General features: G+C 55.6%; 2 protein-coding genes across 2 annotated transcripts in view; one reads left to right on the forward strand and one right to left on the reverse strand.

Annotated features, from left to right (window-relative positions):
* Nucleotides 1-6,905: 6,905 nt before the first annotated feature.
* Nucleotides 6,906-16,097, reverse strand: LOC109499297. Its single transcript, XM_045056757.1, has 5 exons — nt 15,558-16,097; nt 13,570-13,578; nt 10,621-10,760; nt 9,376-9,419; nt 6,906-8,480 (listed from the first exon to the last, which is right to left on the reverse strand). Exons 1-5 carry the CDS (start codon nt 16,095-16,097, stop codon nt 8,449-8,451), a joined length of 765 nt encoding a protein of 254 aa, XP_044912692.1. The 3' UTR covers nt 6,906-8,448.
* SORCS2 (sortilin related VPS10 domain containing receptor 2) overlaps nt 16,096-17,733 on the forward strand; it is a 457,690-nt gene continuing 456,052 nt past the window's right edge. The window contains exon 1 of the mRNA XM_023253426.2: nt 16,096-16,587. Coding sequence (XP_023109194.2) covers nt 16,096-16,587 — 492 coding nt within the window. The remainder of the gene's footprint in view (nt 16,588-17,733) is intronic.

A 17,733-nucleotide genomic window follows, 5' to 3' on the forward strand; every position in this document is an offset into this window, starting at 1 on the left:
AGGTTTATTTTTGAGAGAGAGAGAGAGAGAGAGACAGAGTGCAGGCTGGGGAGGGACAGAGAGAGAGGGAGACACGGAATCGAAGCAGGCTCCAGGCTCTGAGCTGTCAGCACAGACAGAGCCCGATGCGAGGCTCAGTCTCTGTGAACCGTGAGGTTATGACCTGAGCTGAAGTTGGACGCTCAACCAACTGAGCCACCCAGGCGCCCCTGGTAAATTGATTTCTAAGCGTTTTACTCTTTCCAATGCTATTGTGAATGAAATTATTATCTTAATGTCATTTTTAGATTTTTGTTGCTAGTATATAGAAATATAATTGATTTTTTGTATATCGATCTTACATCGTGCAGCCCTGTTAAACTTGTTTATCAGTTCCAATAGTGTTTTTGAGCATCTCTGGGGATTTTCTACGTAAAGGATCGTGCCATCTGTGACTAAACATAGTTTGATGTCTTCATTTTGAATTTTATTTTAACGTTTATTTTTCAGAGAGAGCACCAACGAGCGAGGGGCAGAGAGAGAGAGAGAGAGACACCCGAAGCAGCTCCAGGCTCCAGGCTGTCAGCACGGAGCCTGATGTGGGGCTTGAACCCACGAACTGTGAGATTATGACCTGAGCCATGATGCTAGGAACGCTAGGATTTCTAGGAATGTCGTGGTATTCCTTTACAATCTTAAAGTTGAGGATGATTGGTGATGATGGCGCCTTTTTCTTGCTTGATTTCAGTAATTTCTGTTTCTCTGGTGCTTTTTCTGTCTAGCTAAAAGCTTGTCAAATTACTTTTTTAAAGAACCAGCTTTTTGGTTCCATCGATTTCCGCTGTTGCTTTTCTGTTTTCCATCTCGCTAATGTATGGGCTCATCTTTCTTATTTGCTTTCTTCAGCTTGCTTTGGGCTTAGTGTACTCTTCCTCTTCTGGCTTCTTTGGTTGGAAGCACAGATTATTCAAGACCATTCTTTTTTCTGACTTAGGCATTCGAAGTTCTCAGCTTCCCGCGAAGCGCTGTGTCAGCTGCCTGACACGCGTTTTCATACGTGGTGGGGATTTTCATCTGCTTTGAAATATTCTCTAGTTCTCTTGTGATTTCTTCTTGACCCTTGAGTGGCTTACAAGCGTGTGGCACGACTTGAAAATATTTTGGGTTTTCACAGGTCTTTCTGTGGTTACTATCTAATTGAATTCCGTCGTGGTCAGAGATCATGCTGTTTGTGAATTCAGTCTTTCTACGTTTATTGAGGCTCATTTTATGGCCTGGCCCACGCCGTGTCCTGGAGAGTGGTCCACACGTGCTTGGAAGGAAGGCATGTCCCGAAGTCACCAGGTCCCTTACCCCGTGTGGTCAGTAATGTCCTCCAGTTTCCTGCATCTTTGGGGATTTGAAAAAATCACCAGTCTTGTTCTAGAAGTCGTCAGGAGTGGCGTGTCAACGGCTTCTGATGCTATTGTTGAATTGTCTGTTTCTCTTTTTAATTCTGTTGGTTTTTGCTCTTCTTGTATTTTGGCTCTGTTATGAGGAGTGTGTGCATTTGTAATTTTTATATTTGCCCAATGTGTTGACGCCCTTATCATTGGGCAGTGGTCCTCTTTGCCTCTGGGAATAGTTCCTGTCTTAACATTTGCTTCGTTTGATACTAAGGTGGTCTCTCCTGGCTCTCCCATGGTGATCGTTTTCGCAGGGTGTCCTTTGTTCCATCCCGTTACGTCCAACCTGCTTGCGTCTCTGAATCGGAGATTTGTCTCTTGTAGATGGTGTGTATTCACATCTTACTTGCCCAGTCTGCCCATTTCTTCCTTTTGATCCGAGTGCTTAGACTATTCACATTTAATGACAAGTTGAATCAGATAAATTAATTTACCTTAATTAAATTAAAACTTCGTTTACATGATATTGACATCTTCCATTGTACTCTTTTCCCCATGTCTCCTGAATTTTTATTGTTGTTCTGTCTGGTCCTTCTGATTCTCTTTTATGCTTTCCTTTGTGTTAATAAATGTTGTTCGTGGCCCCTTTTAATCCCCCCTTTTTAAAAAAACGTATACTGTGAATTATTTTCTTAGTGGTTATTCTAGGGACTGCAAAAATGCATTTTCGCTTCTTTGAATCCACTTCAGATTACGACTAGCTTCCTTTGTTGGGGGGAGGGGCAGAGGGGAAAGAGAGAGAAGGAAAGAGAGAGAGAGAGAGAGAGAATCTTGAGAATCTCAAGCAGGCTCCGTGCTCGGCGCAGAGCCCGAGGTGGGGCTCGATCTCAAGACTGTGAGATCGTGACTTGAGCCAAAATCAAGAGTTGGATGCTTAACCAACTGAGCCACCCAGGTGCCCCTTGACTGCTTATGTCTTTTGGAGAATTGAAAATATAAGGAAAATGGACTTATAGAGTATTTTATATTAACGCTCATAGTTACCATTTCTGCTGTATTTCTTCTTGTGGGCTTAAGTTGTCGTCTGGTGCTGGCTGCTTTCAGCCTAGTGGACTTCCTTTAGTATTTCTCACAAGCCAGGTTTGCTATCGATGAGTTATCAATCTTTGTTTATCTGGGAACGTCTTTATTTCACCTTCAGTTTTGGAGGATAGTGTTGCTGGATATAGAGTTTTTAATTTGCCGTTTTGATCCATTTAGCACTTTGAACGTGTCATTCCACTACCTTCTGCTTTGTTTTTTTCCTGATGAAAAGCTACCTGTTAATATGTTGCTCCTTGGTACACGAAGAGTTGGTTTTCTCTTGCTTCTTTCATGATTTCCTCTTTGTGTTTCCATGGTTTGATTATGATGTTTGTAGGCGTATATCTCTTTGTATTTAACCTACTTGGGACTTTTTGAGTTTCTTGGATATTTAGGTTAAAGATTTTCATCGATCTGGAAACATTTTGGCCAAAGTTTTTTTTTTTTGTTTAAATATATATTCATTTTTGAGAGACAGAGTGTGAGTGGGGGAGCGGCCGAGAGAGAGGGAGACACAGAATCAGAAGCAGGCTCCGGGCTCTCAGCTGTCAGCACACAGCCCAAAGTGGGTCTGGAACTCACGGACCATGAGATCATGAGCTGAGCCGAAGTCGGACGCTTAACCGACTGAGCCACCCAGGCGCCCCTCAAGTTTTTTATTTAGCCCCTTTCTGTCTCTCTTTCAGGACTCACATCACACATATTGTTGTGTTTGATGTTATTCTTCACACCTCTGAGGCGCTGTTCATTTTTGTTCAATCATTTTTTTTCTCTCGGTTCTTGATATTGGATAATTTTCATTACTCTGTCTTCAAGTTCATGGATTCTTCTGCCATGTCAAGTCTGCAACTGAGCCTCTCCGGTGAACTTTCCTCATGGTTGCATTCTTTAACTCCAGACTTTCCATTTGATACATTATTTCTTTTCCATTTTTGTTGATTTATTATTGTCATACTTTCCTTTAATTCTTTGACTCTACATATACATATATACACTGTATATATATAGTATATATATATTATACACTATACATATATCAGCTGCTTTGAAGTCTTTCACTGTCAAGTCCAACTTCTGGGGATCTCTGGAGACTGAAGACTGCTCTTTTTTTTGTCCTTGACTCTAGGTAATATTCTCCTGTTTCTTTGCATTTCTCACTTTTCCTCGTTGTTAAAAACTGGACATTTTAGGGGCGCCTGAGTAGCTCATTCGGTTAAGCGTCTGACTTCGTCTCAGGTCATGATCTCACACTTCGTGGGTTCGAGCCCCTTGTTGTGCTCTCTGCTGTCAGTACAGAACCTGCTTCAGATCCTGTGTCCTCCTCTCTCTTTTCCCCTTCCCCTCTTGAGGTCTCTCTCTTGAAAATAAATAAAAAATAAACATTTTTTATTTTTTTAATTTTTCAACGTTTATTTATTTTTGAGACAGAGAGAGACAGAGCATGAACAGGGGAGGGGCAGAGAGAGACGGAGACACAGAACCTGAAACAGGCTCCAGGCTCTGAGCTGTCAGCACAGAGCCCGACGCGGGTCTCGAACTCATGGACCGTGAGATCATGACCTGAGCTGAAGTTGGACGCTTAACCGACCGAGCCATCCAGGCGCCCCAATAAACGTTTTTTAAAAAGTTAAAAAAAAAAACTGGACATTTTAGCAGTAAATTGCATCAAGTCTGGATTTTTCTTTTCTTTTTTAAAAATTGTACAAAATGTTTATTTATGTTTGAGAGGGGGGAGGGGCAGAGGATCCAAAGTGGGCTCTGTGCTGACAGCAGAGAGCCCAACATGGGGCTTGAACTCACAAGCTGTGAGCTCATGACCTGAGCTGAGTTCGGACGCTTAACCGACTGAGCCACCCAGGTGCCCCCGGGTTTTTATTTTCTTCCACAGGTTATTTCTGATTTTTGCTTATTCATTTGTTTGTTTTTGTGAGTAACTTACCTGGGCTAAGTCTTTGAAATCTATCTCCCTCGCTGTATGTAGCTGCTGCTGTTGTTGCTGTTATTTTTATTTAAAACAATTTTTTTAATGTTTATTTTTGAGACAGAGAGAGACAGAGCATGAACGGGGGAGGGTCGGAGAGAGAGGCAGACACAGAATCGGAAGCAGGCTCCAGGCTCTGAGCCATCAGCCCAGAGCCCGACGCGGGGCTCGAACTCACGGACCGCGAGCGAGATCGTGACCTGAGCTGAAGTCGGACGCTTAACCGACTGAGCCACCCAGGCGCCCCTGTTGTTGTTTTTAAATTTATGACCTTTGAACCCGTGTCTGCCTCACTTAGAGATCGGCCAGTATTTGATCAGAAGTATTCTCAAACACCATGAGTTAGTAAACCTTCTATCCTCGATCAAAGACCTTTGTGTGGGCAGAGGAGCACGTTCAAAATCTAGGCATTTTCAGGTCTGCCTGGCTTTTGCTTTTCACTGGGCTGTTCATACTTCCTCTGTCCACACACATGGCCTTAGGGTCAGTCAGAAGTCTGTGGCTGGCTCGGGCCCTTCCCAGGGGCACACAGCCTCAGCCTTTCTGTACAGCCTCTGGGCCAGTCATTTCCACTGTTGCTGCTGGTAGGCGTGGATGCCACCCATTGCTCCAAACTGAGCCAGTCCCTTTACCCCTGGCACTGCAGCTGCTGTGCCCATGGCCACCCCTCCCCGCAGAGCCTCGGCCTTCCCAGCTGGGAGGGTGCTAAGGGAGGAGCCTGGGGCCCGTGTGGTGCAGACGCTCACGGTTCCTACCTGAAGTGCAGCAGTCTTCAAGGACGGACACTGCTTGAAGGACGGACACTGCTTCGATGGTTGCCTGTTCTTGGATGATTTCCAGTGTGTGGAAATGGCTGTTTTCGTCAATTTGCGCGGTTTCATAATTGACTTTTGGGAGGAGCATTTGCCAACCTCTTCACCTGGCTACAAGTCGAAGTTCTGCCTCCCTGGAGTGCACTTGTGACTGGAAACGTGGGGCAGAGCTGAGGGTGGTCGGAGGGCAGGGTCGGAGGTAGGGGAGAAGTCGCCGTATGTGAGGATGTGAAGGTTGGTTGGGATGGACGAGATTCATTTAGCCGAGGAGGAAAATGGCGGTGCCCATGGGGAAAGGGATTTTCCCAAGTTCTTGAAGCTCAGTCAGTGGAAAGCTGACACTGGAACCTGGCCCTCCTGACTCCCAACTCAGTGCTCTTTCCCTTCTGCCAAATTGCTTCAGTGGTTGTCATTTAGAAGTCTGGATCCCTAGGAGTTTTCAATGTGACAGATCCATCCATCTCCCTCCCTCCCTCCCTTCCTTCCTTCCTTGCTTCCTTGCTTCCTTCCTTCCTTCTGCCCTTCCTTTTGTCCATACATCCATCCATTCATCATCCATCCATCTTCCTCCCTCCCTTCCTTCCTTCCTTCCTTCCTTCCTTCCTTCCTTCTTTCCTTCCTTCTGTCCTTCCTTTGGTCCATCCATCTATCCATCCACCCGTCATCCATCCATCCATCATCCATCCATTTTCCTTCCTTCCTTCCTTCCTTCCTTCCTTCCTTCCTTCCTTCCTTCCTTCTTTCCTTCCTTCCTTCCTTCCTTCCTTCCTTCCTTCCTTCCTTCTGTCCTTCCTTCCTTCCTTCCTTCTGTCCTTCCTTCCCACCTTCCTTCCTTCCTTCCTTCCTTCCTTCCTTCCTTCCTTCCTTCTTTCCTTCCTTTGGTCCATCCATCCATCATCCATCCATTTTCCTTCCTTCCTTCCTTCCTTCCTTCCTTCCTTCCTTCCTTCCTTCTGTCCTTCCTTCCTTCCTTCCTTCCTTCCTTCTGTCCTTCCTTCCTTCCTTCCTTCCTTCCTTCCTTCCTTCCTTTGGTCCATCCATCCATCATCCATCCATTTTCCTTCCTTCCTTCCTTCCTTCCTTCCTTCCTTTGGTCCATCCATCTATCCATCCACCCGTCATCCATCCATCCATCATCCATCCATCTTCCTTCCTTCCTTCCTTCCTTCCTTCCTTCCTTCCTTCCTTCTGTCCTTCCTTTGGTCCATCCATCCATCATCCATCCACCTTCCTTCCTTCCTTCCATCCTTCCATCCTTTCATCCTTCTGTCCTTCCTGTGGTCCATCCACCCATGCATCCATCCTCTTCCTTCCTTCCTTTCTCCCTCCTTCCCTCCCTTCCATCCATCCGTCCATCCATCCATCCATCCATCCATCCATCCATCCATCCATCTGTCCAATATTAAGTGCTCACTGTGTGCCCAGCACTGTGCTGTGCTGTGAGGATAAGTAGAGAACAAGAGCTGACATGACCCCAGTGTCACGATCCTCGTAGTCTCAGAGTGGCGGCACTAGCCTCAGGAAAGGACCTTGCAAGATCCATTTTGAAGAAATATCCCACACTTCTCTGTTAGTCTTAATTAAGGCAGTTCCCCTTTCCAGGGAAAACAATGAGTTTTAATTAACTTCCGAGCTGAAACCCTTCAAACCGTGATTTCAACCAAGTATAATTTGTGGAAAATTTTTATTTATGGAAAAGTTTTAAGTGTGTAAGGCATTTAAATAGAAAAAATCAATTGTCATATTCAGTGGTTTGGTAGCAAAAAATTTCATTTCTGGAATGAATCTCAAAGGCAAGCTTACTGTGAGTTCTCTTTCAAAATATCTAGTGAAGTGGATGGCTCTAAAAACAACTCCTCTAGACGAATGTATGACCCTGAAGCCCTTGGCCTGACACAGAGGGAATGTGGCGGAATGTGGTAGAAACAGCACGGCTTAAGACACTTGCCAGTTGCTTGCGGCTGCCTGTGTGATTCCAAGGAGCCATATGGGAGCTGAAAAATTCAGGAAAGAATCTGGATGCTTTGTCCACACAACAAATAATTGGGTATTTGGAAATGAGATTTTGGACTGTATCTTGAGTCTTCCTCTGGGAATTCCTAAATACAACCCCAGAGGGATTCATGGAATTTTTAAAATCTCGTCTTTCTCTCGTCCTCCTCTATTTTTTCCCCTTGGGTGATCTCATTCGATAGTCATGTCCAAGTCTTGTCTCCAGCCCTGATCCTCTCCCAGGCACCATTTCCAAAGGCCTCTAGAGCCTTCCTGCCAGCGTGCCAGTGATGAGGAGGGCTCACCAAATGTCCCTGGGCTCCTGCGTTTGCCAGCCTCCCTACAGGAAGGTCAGGCCATGAACCCAGGCTCTGGCCGATGGGATGCGAGTGGTAGTGGAGTGACCTCCAGGTCCAACCCCAGGAAATATTCTGTGTGTTCTCCGGCTCTCTCTTCTGCCACAGTGACCTTGCAGGCTAGAGGTTCCAGAGGGTGGAGATAGAAGTCGGAAAGGAGGCGCCTGACCTGCATCAGACTTTGTGAATGAATACAGTGCCCCTTTCTTGGGTTTCCCCACCGAGATTTGGGGTTCATTTATCACGGCAGCCCAGCCTAGCCTTGCTTGGCTGATATCTCCAGGATGTCCCACAGGCACCCTGGAGACAACGTGTCCAGAGTTGAGCAGCCATCTTCAAATTTGTTCCCTAACTATGGAGTGACATCAATGTTCTCCCAGACGCCTCTGAGTCTCTTTGGATTCCGTGTCGCCTCGCACGGGAGGGGCCCGCCTGCGTTTCCTCCTCCCCACCGCGTCTGCTCACAACCCGCCGTCTCTCACCCGGACCCACACCATGACCTCCGCTGGCCCGGTCTCTCTCCCGAGCTCCGGCTCTCAGGAGCTGCCAGCATTGCCATTCACAAACACAAATCTGATCATGCCGTTCCTTCTCTTGAAAGCCCTGGAAGGGTCTCTGTCACCTTGGAAGAAGGCACCGGCCTGGCTTCCCCCCCAAGTCTTACAGTCCGTCCTGCCTGGCCAGGCCACTTGTCCCTCCCCGTGTGCACCGTGCCCCTCGGTCTTTTGTCCCTTGCAGATGCTGCAGTCTGTTTTACTTCGTCTGGGTCCCAGCTCGTCATTCAACTCCCGCCCAAATGTATTTTTCTCTTCGCCAACACCTCAGGCAGAATAAATTCTCCCTTCTTCCTTCCGCCGTCCTCAGCGCATAATTCCAGAGCAGCCTGTGTCCTCTGGATGTTATGCAGGCAAAGCGGGAGGGAAGGACCGCAGGGTCAAAAAGTTGGGGGGGGGGGGAAACGGAATTAGTCAAAACCGAACGTTGTTAAATGCAAATAGCACGTGACTCTGAGAGGCGTGACCAGCCCCACATCGCAAACTGCACGTGAGCATCTGGGGGGCACCTTGTGGGGCTCACGTCCTGGGGAAGTTGTCATGTTATCTATGCCCTCGCGTCACAGATGGGGAGACTGAGGCCCAGAGCACGCAGCTGGTGGGCGGCCAGGCTGACAGTGGAAGAACAGAACTGCAGGCCGTGGGGGCGTGTGCTTGCGGGGGGCAGGGGGGGCTGGGCCGCTGGCAGAGGACCGGGCCTCCCGTCCGGCCACCTGCCTGCCAACGCCTGCTGCTCCCGGCCCTTGCCCTGCGAATGCAGACACACTGCGCCCCGGGGTGGGGGCACTTGGGGGACTGGGAGGGTCTTCCCTAGGGATAGTCCACACTGCGCCCCAGCCAGGGCACTTGGGGGCCTGGGGGAGGACTTCACCAGGGACAGTCCACACTGCGCCCTGGCTGGAGGACACTTGGGGGACTGGGAGGGACTTCACCAGGGACGATCCATACTGCGCCCTGGCCGGAGGGCACTTGGGGGACTGGGAGCATCTTCCCTAGGGAGGGTCCACGCTGCGCCCTGGCCAGAGCACTTGGGGGCCTGGGGGGGGGACTTCACCAGGGACAGTCCACACTGCGCCCTGGCTGGAGGACACTTGGGGGACTGGGAGCATCTTCCCTAGGGAGGGTCCACGCTGCGTCCTGGCCAGAGCACTTGGGGGACTGGGGGGGACTTCCCCGGGGACGGCCATGGACCATCACTGCATCGATGGGTGAGGCGTGGTCATGCGGACGGACCTCCTGTGGGTTGTCTGTCACTGTCCCACGTGAAGACCTTCTTCCTGCAACAAGAGAAGAAAATAGCCACCGCCGTCCAGATGCTCTTCCGAGCGTCCTTCACCTGCACGACAACCTGTTCACAGGTGCCACGGCCGTTCTCAGTGACCCCGAGGAGACTGAGGCTCAGAGGGAAAGCAGTGACTTCTGCAGTGACCCGCAGGGCCGGGACCAGAGTTCAGGCCCCCGCCTCGCTCGCGGCCACCACCGTGAGCTCCTCTCCCCCCACCAAGCACTCACCACACTCTGCTTTCCAGCACCGCCTCTGAGGCGGGCACTGTCGACGGCCCTGCAGCCACTTCTGAAACGTCACCAGCAGCGCCCTGTGCTGGAGATCACCACTCTCTAGCTGTGCGCTCCAGGGCAGTTCGCTTAGCCTCTCTGGGCCTCGGATGCCTTGCTTCTAAAGTCGGGATAATGGTGCCCCCAAAACACTGGGCACATGGGAGGCCCCTCGTATGGTACGTGGGGGACGGGGGGCGGCGAGGGCCAGTCTGAGAAGTGGGCCCCCAGAGCGGCTGCTGCAAGCCTCCTTCCCTCCCTTCTTTTGTCCCTTCCGGCATTTCCTGGCCTCCTACTGGGCCCGGGCCTGTGCACTTGGCTTCAGGGGAAAGACTCCTGGCCTCTGCCATCTTTCCCAGCTCCTGGGAACCCCAAGGGTGCTTTCTGGCTGGTTGTGCGTTTCCTCCGCAGGCCAGCCCTCCTCTCCTCTACCCTGCCCGCCAGAATGACCACGGTGGGCTCTTGCCCCTACAGACTGATGGGGAAACCCCTCTTCCCTGGGCCCCACTTTCTGGGGCCTTCCCTGGCGCCCGTTAGATGATGAGGTACCGTCACGCTACGGGGAGCTGAGGGCGCACTTTTAAGCCACGCTGCAACCCAGTAAGAAGGGGTGGCCCCTGCACTGGTGGGAGCTGGTCGCCGCCCCACTCTCCGTCCCCATGGTGCTTTATGCATGCACACGGAGAGCTGGGGAGCAGTGCGCTATGGCTGACCTCCCTGAGGCCAGCCCCTGGTTCTGGTCATCACCCGGTCCCCGTGAAGGGACCAGGAAGCCCCCGCTCTCACTCGCCCTGCCCACCCTACCCCGCGCCCTGCCACCCCGAAGCTCTTTGTCCGGATCCTCCACTGTCCCCCGCAGTGCCCTCCCCCAGGTCATTACCCACGCCGGCCTCTCTGCCAGGAGCGCCCTTCTGTTTTCTCCACCTGTTTATCCTTCCGGAGATTGTCTGGTTTGTTTCCTGCTGTCTCCCTGGGGCCTGGAGCCAGGCGCAGAGTAGGTGCTCAGCAAACACTTGATGAACGGAAGAAGGAAACACACCTGTCGCACTGCGGTATCTATGCGTCTACGAGAAAGAGGAGCCCGGATGGCTGAAAACGGTTGTCACCCTGGTCTCTGCCGGGCTCTGGGCTCTTGCTTGCTTGGCTTCTCACACACCAGGGGTTTGGCTGGCCCACAGCGGTGGCGTCCCTGGGCAAAGAAATCCCTGCCTCCACCAAGAGGCACCCACAACCACCACCCCAGCTGCGCAAAGAACTGCCCGCTCCCCCCCGCCCCCGCCCCCGCCCCCGCCCCCGTCTCCCTTCTCTGTTGGGATTGGAGCGGCCAGATCCCTGTCTCCCTGGGGGGCCTTTCCTTCCTTCTCCATCTGGACTCCTTTCCCTTCAATCTCCGGGTCAGACTTCTGTTCCTGGCCTGAGTTAAAGTCCCGTCCAGCCGTCCTTGACAACTTGGTAATGGGATGGCTGTGCTCGATCTTTCTCCTGAAAGCCCTCACCTCAACCCCTTGTCATTTGCTGAAAGTCATTAGGAGACGTTTCTGCAAGGCACCGCAGCCCCCCCCCCCCAAATGTGGCAGCTCCCCTCTCCACCCCCCAACTCCCCACCCTGCGGCTTATTTCTGGCCCCTGCCCCTGGCAGCTTCCCCCTCCACCTGGAAGCCCTCCCTTCCTGACCTGGCACCTCCCCCCCCCCCCCCCCAAGCAGGTGCAGACTTCTTAGTTTGGCTGGAGGCCAGGCCAGGGGCGGCTGGGAGCACAGCGCAGGGGAGGGGCTCCCCTCTGTAGAACCTGGCACCCCAACAGCCTGTCTCCTCAGTCTCCTTCCTGCTGGGTCCCCAAGTGTCCCCAAGAGCATTGCTCATGGGTTCCTGGACCGTCTCTGAATCAGGCCCGTGCGGGTAGTTGCCCAAGCTGAGCTCTGTCGCATTTAAAAAGATAAATTAAAATACTATCACTAGAGGGGCGCCTGGGTGGCGCAGTCGGTTGGGCGTCCGACTTCAGCCAGGTCATGATCTCGCGGTCCGGGAGTTCGAGCCCCGCGTCGGGCTCTGGGCTGACGGCTCGGAGCCTGGAGCCTGTTTCCGATTCTGTGTCTCCCTCTCTCTCTGCCCCTCCCCCGTTCATGCTCTGTCTCTCTCTGTCCCAAAAATAAATAAACGTTGAAAAAAAAAATTAAAAAAAAAATACTATCACTAGAGACCTTTAATAATTAAAAAAAAACCCTGAGCCTTTTAATGAGTAAGTGGTCTGATTGAAACTTGGAGAGAAGAAGTCTTTCTGCTCCTTTTTGAAGCGGACGCATTGCAGTGGCGGGAGGAATCAGTCTGGATCTTGAAGCTGAAGGGTTTGGACCGGGGCTCAGTGGGGCCCCCGCTCACCTCTCAGGAAAAGCACCGTCTAGTGGGTCCAGCCATGTGCCAGGCACCTGGCGTCTGTTTTTTCACGAATCCTCTACCCACTCAGGTCAAGAGATCGTTGGCATTTGTCTGAAGTCCCCCCAGGTGATTCCCACGTGGAGCCCAGGCCCTGAACCGCTGGGTCAGCACGGTGGCTCTCAAACTTGGGGGGACGTGTCAGAACCAGCAGGGGACACATTAGAACACAGATCCCTCGGCCCCATCCCAGAGTTTCCGGTTCGGTGGGTCTGGGGGGGTGGCCTGGGAATTGGCATCCGTAACCGGTTCCCGGTAATGCCGACGCTGCTGGTCCTGGGATGACACAGAGAACCAGGGGGTCGGGGTCGTGCTGGTGAGGCAACTACAGAAACAGAGAGGTGAGGCGTGTCACTTAGGACACCCCACTGGCACATGGGGACGTGGGCCTTGGAACCCTTCGGATAGATTGCTGAACACCAGGTCGGGGAGAAGGGAACGCCCTCTATGTAGGCGCTATATAGGTACTAGGTAGATAGGAGGTTCAACGAGATCTTTCTTCTAGAACAATGCCCTGCCAGAGTAGGTCCAATAGCTTATAGTCTTGATTATGTTTGTTCCTGTTTCCTGAAGGATCGGTTGAAGACCAGCCTTCTTCCCTCGGCCCCCGACGGCTCTTCCCCTTCCCGAGGGGGCCAAGCGTCTCTGAGGCACCCGCCTCCCCCCTCCCAGGAGCAGCGGCCGGGTGTGATCGGGTCTGGAGCCCAGTGCCCCGCGCGGAGCTGGGAACCAGGAGGCGGTGAGGGAGATGGCGAAGGCTAGGCTGCTTCCCCGTCTCAGGGCGTCTCAGGGTCTCAGGGTGACACGCGGTGCTTCCGTGGCCCTTCACGCCCACGCCGGCTGAGCGCACGTCCACCGCGGCGGCGCCGCAGACGCTGTCCCCGCGGTCTCCCGAGACTTCTCCCCGTCGGGATGTCAGACAGGATGCCTGACTACAACCTGCCGCCCTTCCTTGCCGCCCGTCCCCATGTCTTTCTCCTGCACCGAAGCCCCCGGGGTCCCCGAGTTGGTCACTAACGAGGGTGAGCACAGGGCGAGCAGGTGCTGGGTGCGGGCTTTGCTCCGTCCCCCGCAAGTCCCCCGCCGCCTTCCCCGGGCCCAGCCACCAAGGCCTCTCTGGACTCTGGACAGGGGCCTCCTAGGGAGCTAGCTTCCTGTAGTGTCCTCACAGGGGGACAGATGGCTCTGAAATGTCTCTGGTCTTACTCCCCTGCTTAAAAGCCCCCAGCGACTTGGTACCAGTCTGCGAATACAAATGAAGCCGGCTGCCTTCCTCCCTGAGCCTGGACGGTGGCTCTCATGCTCCGCCCTGCCCCCCAGCAATTCCCACCTTGCCCGTGGCTGGCTCCTTCTCCCCTCAAAGTTCCCCGGCCCCTTAGTGACCCCTTCATCTCCGCGTGCTGACTGCCGCATTTTCTCCTGGGTACTTACTGAAAAGAACTGAAAAGAACTTTCGTTAGGACAGGGGCTCCTCACCAGCGCAGGGGTACTTGTCTGTCTCCGCCATCACTGTGTCCCCGTGTCCAGCAGTGTGCGCGAGCTGTGTGACCTTGGGGATTCCCACGTCTCTGAGCTTTGGATTCGGAGAAGGGGTGAATCAGTCCCGCTCTTTTGAAAGCGTTGCAGCCTTCTCGGGGCAGAGTCAACCAGCCGACTGTTCTGGAAAAAGCACCGGGGAGGCAGCCGCCAGCCTGCCTGCATTTCAGGCCTGGGGCCTCCCCCCACTTCCTCGAGGACTTTAACCAAGTCACCAATAACGTGGGCCTCAGTTTGAGCCCGGGTGGTGGTGCTGATGTGCCCCTGGCCGAGAGGCTTCGTCTGTGCCTCCAAGTGGCTAATGTACCCGTGAACCCGGCACGCAGACCACAAGTTACGCGGGATGGGGGAAGGAAGGCTGCCCTGGGGCCAGAAAGCCGGGGCTGGAGTCTGGAGCCTGACACGCTCTGGCTCGGTGAACTTGGCAATCACTGCCTGGAGTCTATTTCCTCAGCTGTGGAAAGGGGACCATCACACGCGCCCCACAGCCTGCTTCTGGGAATTATATACAATTACTTGCAATGTCGCCCCTTGTCCCCGAGAGCAGGTTCCTCCCCTTCCCCCACCCCGTCTTCTTCCCCAGGATGCACTGGGTCCCTGGGAAAGTGTCCAACATGGAGTAGGTGCTCAGTCATTTGTCACAGTCAACTTTTCTTGGGGACAATGCTTAGGGGCTCTTCTACTAAAACAAGCAGACAGACAAGGGGACAAGCTCAGAGCCTGTGCGCCCCCCCCCCCCTTCACATTACGGCTGGGGAGGGGAGTGGAGACCAGGGTGTCAGGAAGGGCTCCCCGGGAACCGTCTAATCCGGGACACCACCCACCTCTTTTCTTGACTGCCGGTCCCCGTCCCCAGCGTGCTTTGTTTGTAAGCCTCTTCCTAGGCCCCTGTTTGCCTGGCTCGCCTCCCTCAGCCCTGCACCGACCCCTTCTGCTCTTCCCTGCTCCCTGTGCGAGACCACATGTTCCCACAGCCGATGGCTCCTGCTTCCCATTCCCACCCGGGGCCTGAGCCTGAGATTTAGAATCTGTCAGGTTGGGAATTTACACCATGGAGGGGAGGGCGAGGGCACATTCCAAGGGGGGAGACTTCTTAGACATCTGGCCCCCCCACCCCCAGCCTGGGCACAGACAGCATGAGCCCCTGGGATGCTGTTACTGGATACAGCAGAAGACAGTGCTGAGGGCTGCTGCTCTTGGAGGCTGGAGGGAACCCCAGCCTCTCTCTTTCCCAGGTGTTTGAGGCTTTGCTCCCCTGCCCCGTTAGGCTCCCTCTCTGTCTCCCTCGCTGTCTGTCTCTCCCCCGCTCTGGACCAAAGAGACCCGGCTGGGAGGCAAGAGTGACAGAGACCCCTGAGGATTTTTACCTGACGCAGAGGCCTCTGGGGGAGGGGTGGAGGCAGGCTGGCCCCTGGCCCCGCAGAGGCTGCAAAGCTGGCCACCCCTCAGAGACTCTCCGGCACCCGGACTCCATATTTTCGTGAGGCCAAGTTGTATGTAGCACGTGGTGGGTACTCAAGGTGGGTACTCAGTCTGTCTAAAGCAGCCCATGATCTTGGGCGGCGACTTCCTGTGTGCTGAGCCTCAGTTTCCCCACTCTTCGCTTCCGCCCGGCAGGCTCTGCCCTGGATGGGACCTCGCACCCCCCCACACCCCCTCTAAGTGCTTCCACACCCAGGTGTCTGTCCTCATGTTCGGGGCTGCCCCCTTGGTGGCTCCTGGGCTTGGAGCACAGCCTTGCTCTGCCAGGACGTCCCAAAGCCTAAGGCACAGGCGTGGCTGCCCAGGAGTAGGTTGTGTCCCGGCAGCCACAGGGCCTTTGCAGTGGCTAGGAAGTCCCCTAGGTTCTGTCTACACTGCCACCTCTTTAGAGGCCCCCGCAGAACACCTCACCACTTCCGCTCTGTCCTCCTTGTGGCTCTCTGTGACTTGGTCTGTCAAGGTGTTGGCAGGGGTGAGGTCTGTCTCCCTCGGCGGACCACCGGCTCCAGGGCCTGGTGCCTGGCTGTTGTTCACCCCTGTGCTCCCCCGGTGCCTGGAACCGTGGCTGGCCCAGAGTAGGCGCTCAGTAAGTTCAGGAAGAAAGGGAGGGAGGAAGGAAAGAGGGCAGAGAGGAGGGAAGGCGCAGGGAAGGGCCGAGGAAGGGAGGAAAGGGCTCTGGGGCTCGGCGCTCCCGGGACCTCTGCCCAGGCCCTTGAGCGGTTGGCGCTCGCTCGGCCGGCGCGGGGTCGGCCGGCAGGTGGCGGTGCGCCCTCGGCTGCGCGGGCGGCGGCGGCGGCGGCGGCGGAGCCGCGAGTCCCCTCCTCCCGCCGGCTCCCTCCCCTCGCCGGCTCCTTTCTCTGCGCTCTCGCTCGCGCTCCCCAGCGCCCTCCCGCTCTCCCGGCCGCGGTCTCCCTCGCCCGCGCCGCCCCGCCGCCGCCCCTCGGCGACCATGGCGCACCGGGGGCCCCCGCGCGCCCCGAAGGGCCCCGGCCCCGCCGCCCGAGCCCCGAGCCCCGGGGCCCCGCCGCCGCCGCCGCCGCCGCCGCCGCCGCGCTCGCCGCGCTCGCGGCCGCTCCTGCTGCTGCTGCTGCTGCTGGCCGCCTGCGGGGCGGCGGGGCGCTCCCCCGAGCCCGGGCGCCTGGGTCCCCGCGCGGTGCTGACCCGGGCGCCGGCGAGCCCGCCCGCGGGGCGCGCGCTGCCGGGCGGCGGCGAGGACCGGCAGGCGCGCGGCGCGGAGCCCGGCGCCCCGGGGCTCGGTCCAGCGCCGGGTCCCGGCGAGGACGGCGCCCCCGCCGCGGGCCAGGGGCGCCGGGCGCGGGCGGCGCCCGCGGCCGGAGCGGCTTCTCGGGCGCAGGTCTCGCTCATCAGCACATCGTTCGTGCTCAAGGGGGACGCGACGCACAACCAGGCGATGGTGCACTGGACGGGCGAGAACAGCAGCGTAAGTGACCTCCGCGCGCCCCCCGCGGCCCCTGCCCCGGCCACCTCGAGCCCGCACTTCCGGACGGCCCCGGGGTCACCCCGGGCGTTCTTGGCGACTTGGGGACGCGAGTCACCTCCGCGGCGGCGCCCCTACTGGACTCTGGCCACCGGTTCCTTGGGGGGAGAGAGGTCCCCAGATAATGTGAGCGCCCCGCCTGACAGATTTCCAGGACCCGAGCCACCTCGGAGGCGCCCCTAGTAGCTTCCAGAGCCCAGGTTACGCGGGAGGGGGTGTCTCCCGAGGCTTCGGGGCGCTGGTCACCTCGGTCCTTTAGGACCACCTTCACTCGGTGTTGCGCCTCGACCGCTCTGACTCCACCCGGTCTGCTCAGCGTTGCGTTCTGGGATTTTGGCTGCGGGACCCTCTCCGCCCTGGTCTGTCCGGGACTTCGCTCGTGGTCTATCCCGGAGCTCCCTCCAGGGGCTCCAGGATTTCCCCGGTTAGCTCGGCGTCTGATTCTGGGACGCCCTCCCCACGCCCTCCCCCCGCTCCGGATTCCACTAATGTGACCGGGGCTACATCTGGAGGCGCAGGGGATCTTCGTACCCACGGAGTTGGGCGCCGCGCTCTCCACCCGCGCCCGCAAACTCCCTGGCCTCCCTCCACCTTCCCTGCCGCTCTGGAAGTTGGGCTCCCCCCGGCCTCGCCACATCTCTTAGGGTCCTCGGCGCCTACTTCCTCCAGCGCAGCGCTGTGGTTCCTACTCCTCCGACCGAGGCCGGTCCTTGTTTTGTGTGTGTGTGTGTGTCGCCTGCGGGGGTGTGGGGATGCCCTCCCGTTCCTCCCTGCGGGCTGCCTTGGCCTCGCTTTTACCCTGGGCAGATGACCAATGGTCACGCATGGGTCACCTCCCAGCAGCCCTACTTGATCATCTCCAGTTTCGGAAGCGTGCAGGGAGGTGGCAGCTGTTGGCCAACTGGTTGTGCGTGGGGTAGAGATGGGACTCCGCTTACTCCCCTCCATCACTGTTCGCTCTGGTCGCCCCCCCCCCCCCCGCGGTGGCTACCCCTCCCCAGCTCCTCTCCTTGACCGCTGCTGCTCTCCCAAGTTCTGGGGAGGCAGCTTTGGGCCAGGGCCCCTGCATGCTTTAGGAGTGGAGGGGTG

The sequence above is a fragment of the Felis catus genome, chromosome B1 (genome assembly GCF_018350175.1).
Source record: "Felis catus isolate Fca126 chromosome B1, F.catus_Fca126_mat1.0, whole genome shotgun sequence".
In the NCBI taxonomy this organism is placed as follows: Eukaryota; Metazoa; Chordata; class Mammalia; order Carnivora; family Felidae; genus Felis; species Felis catus.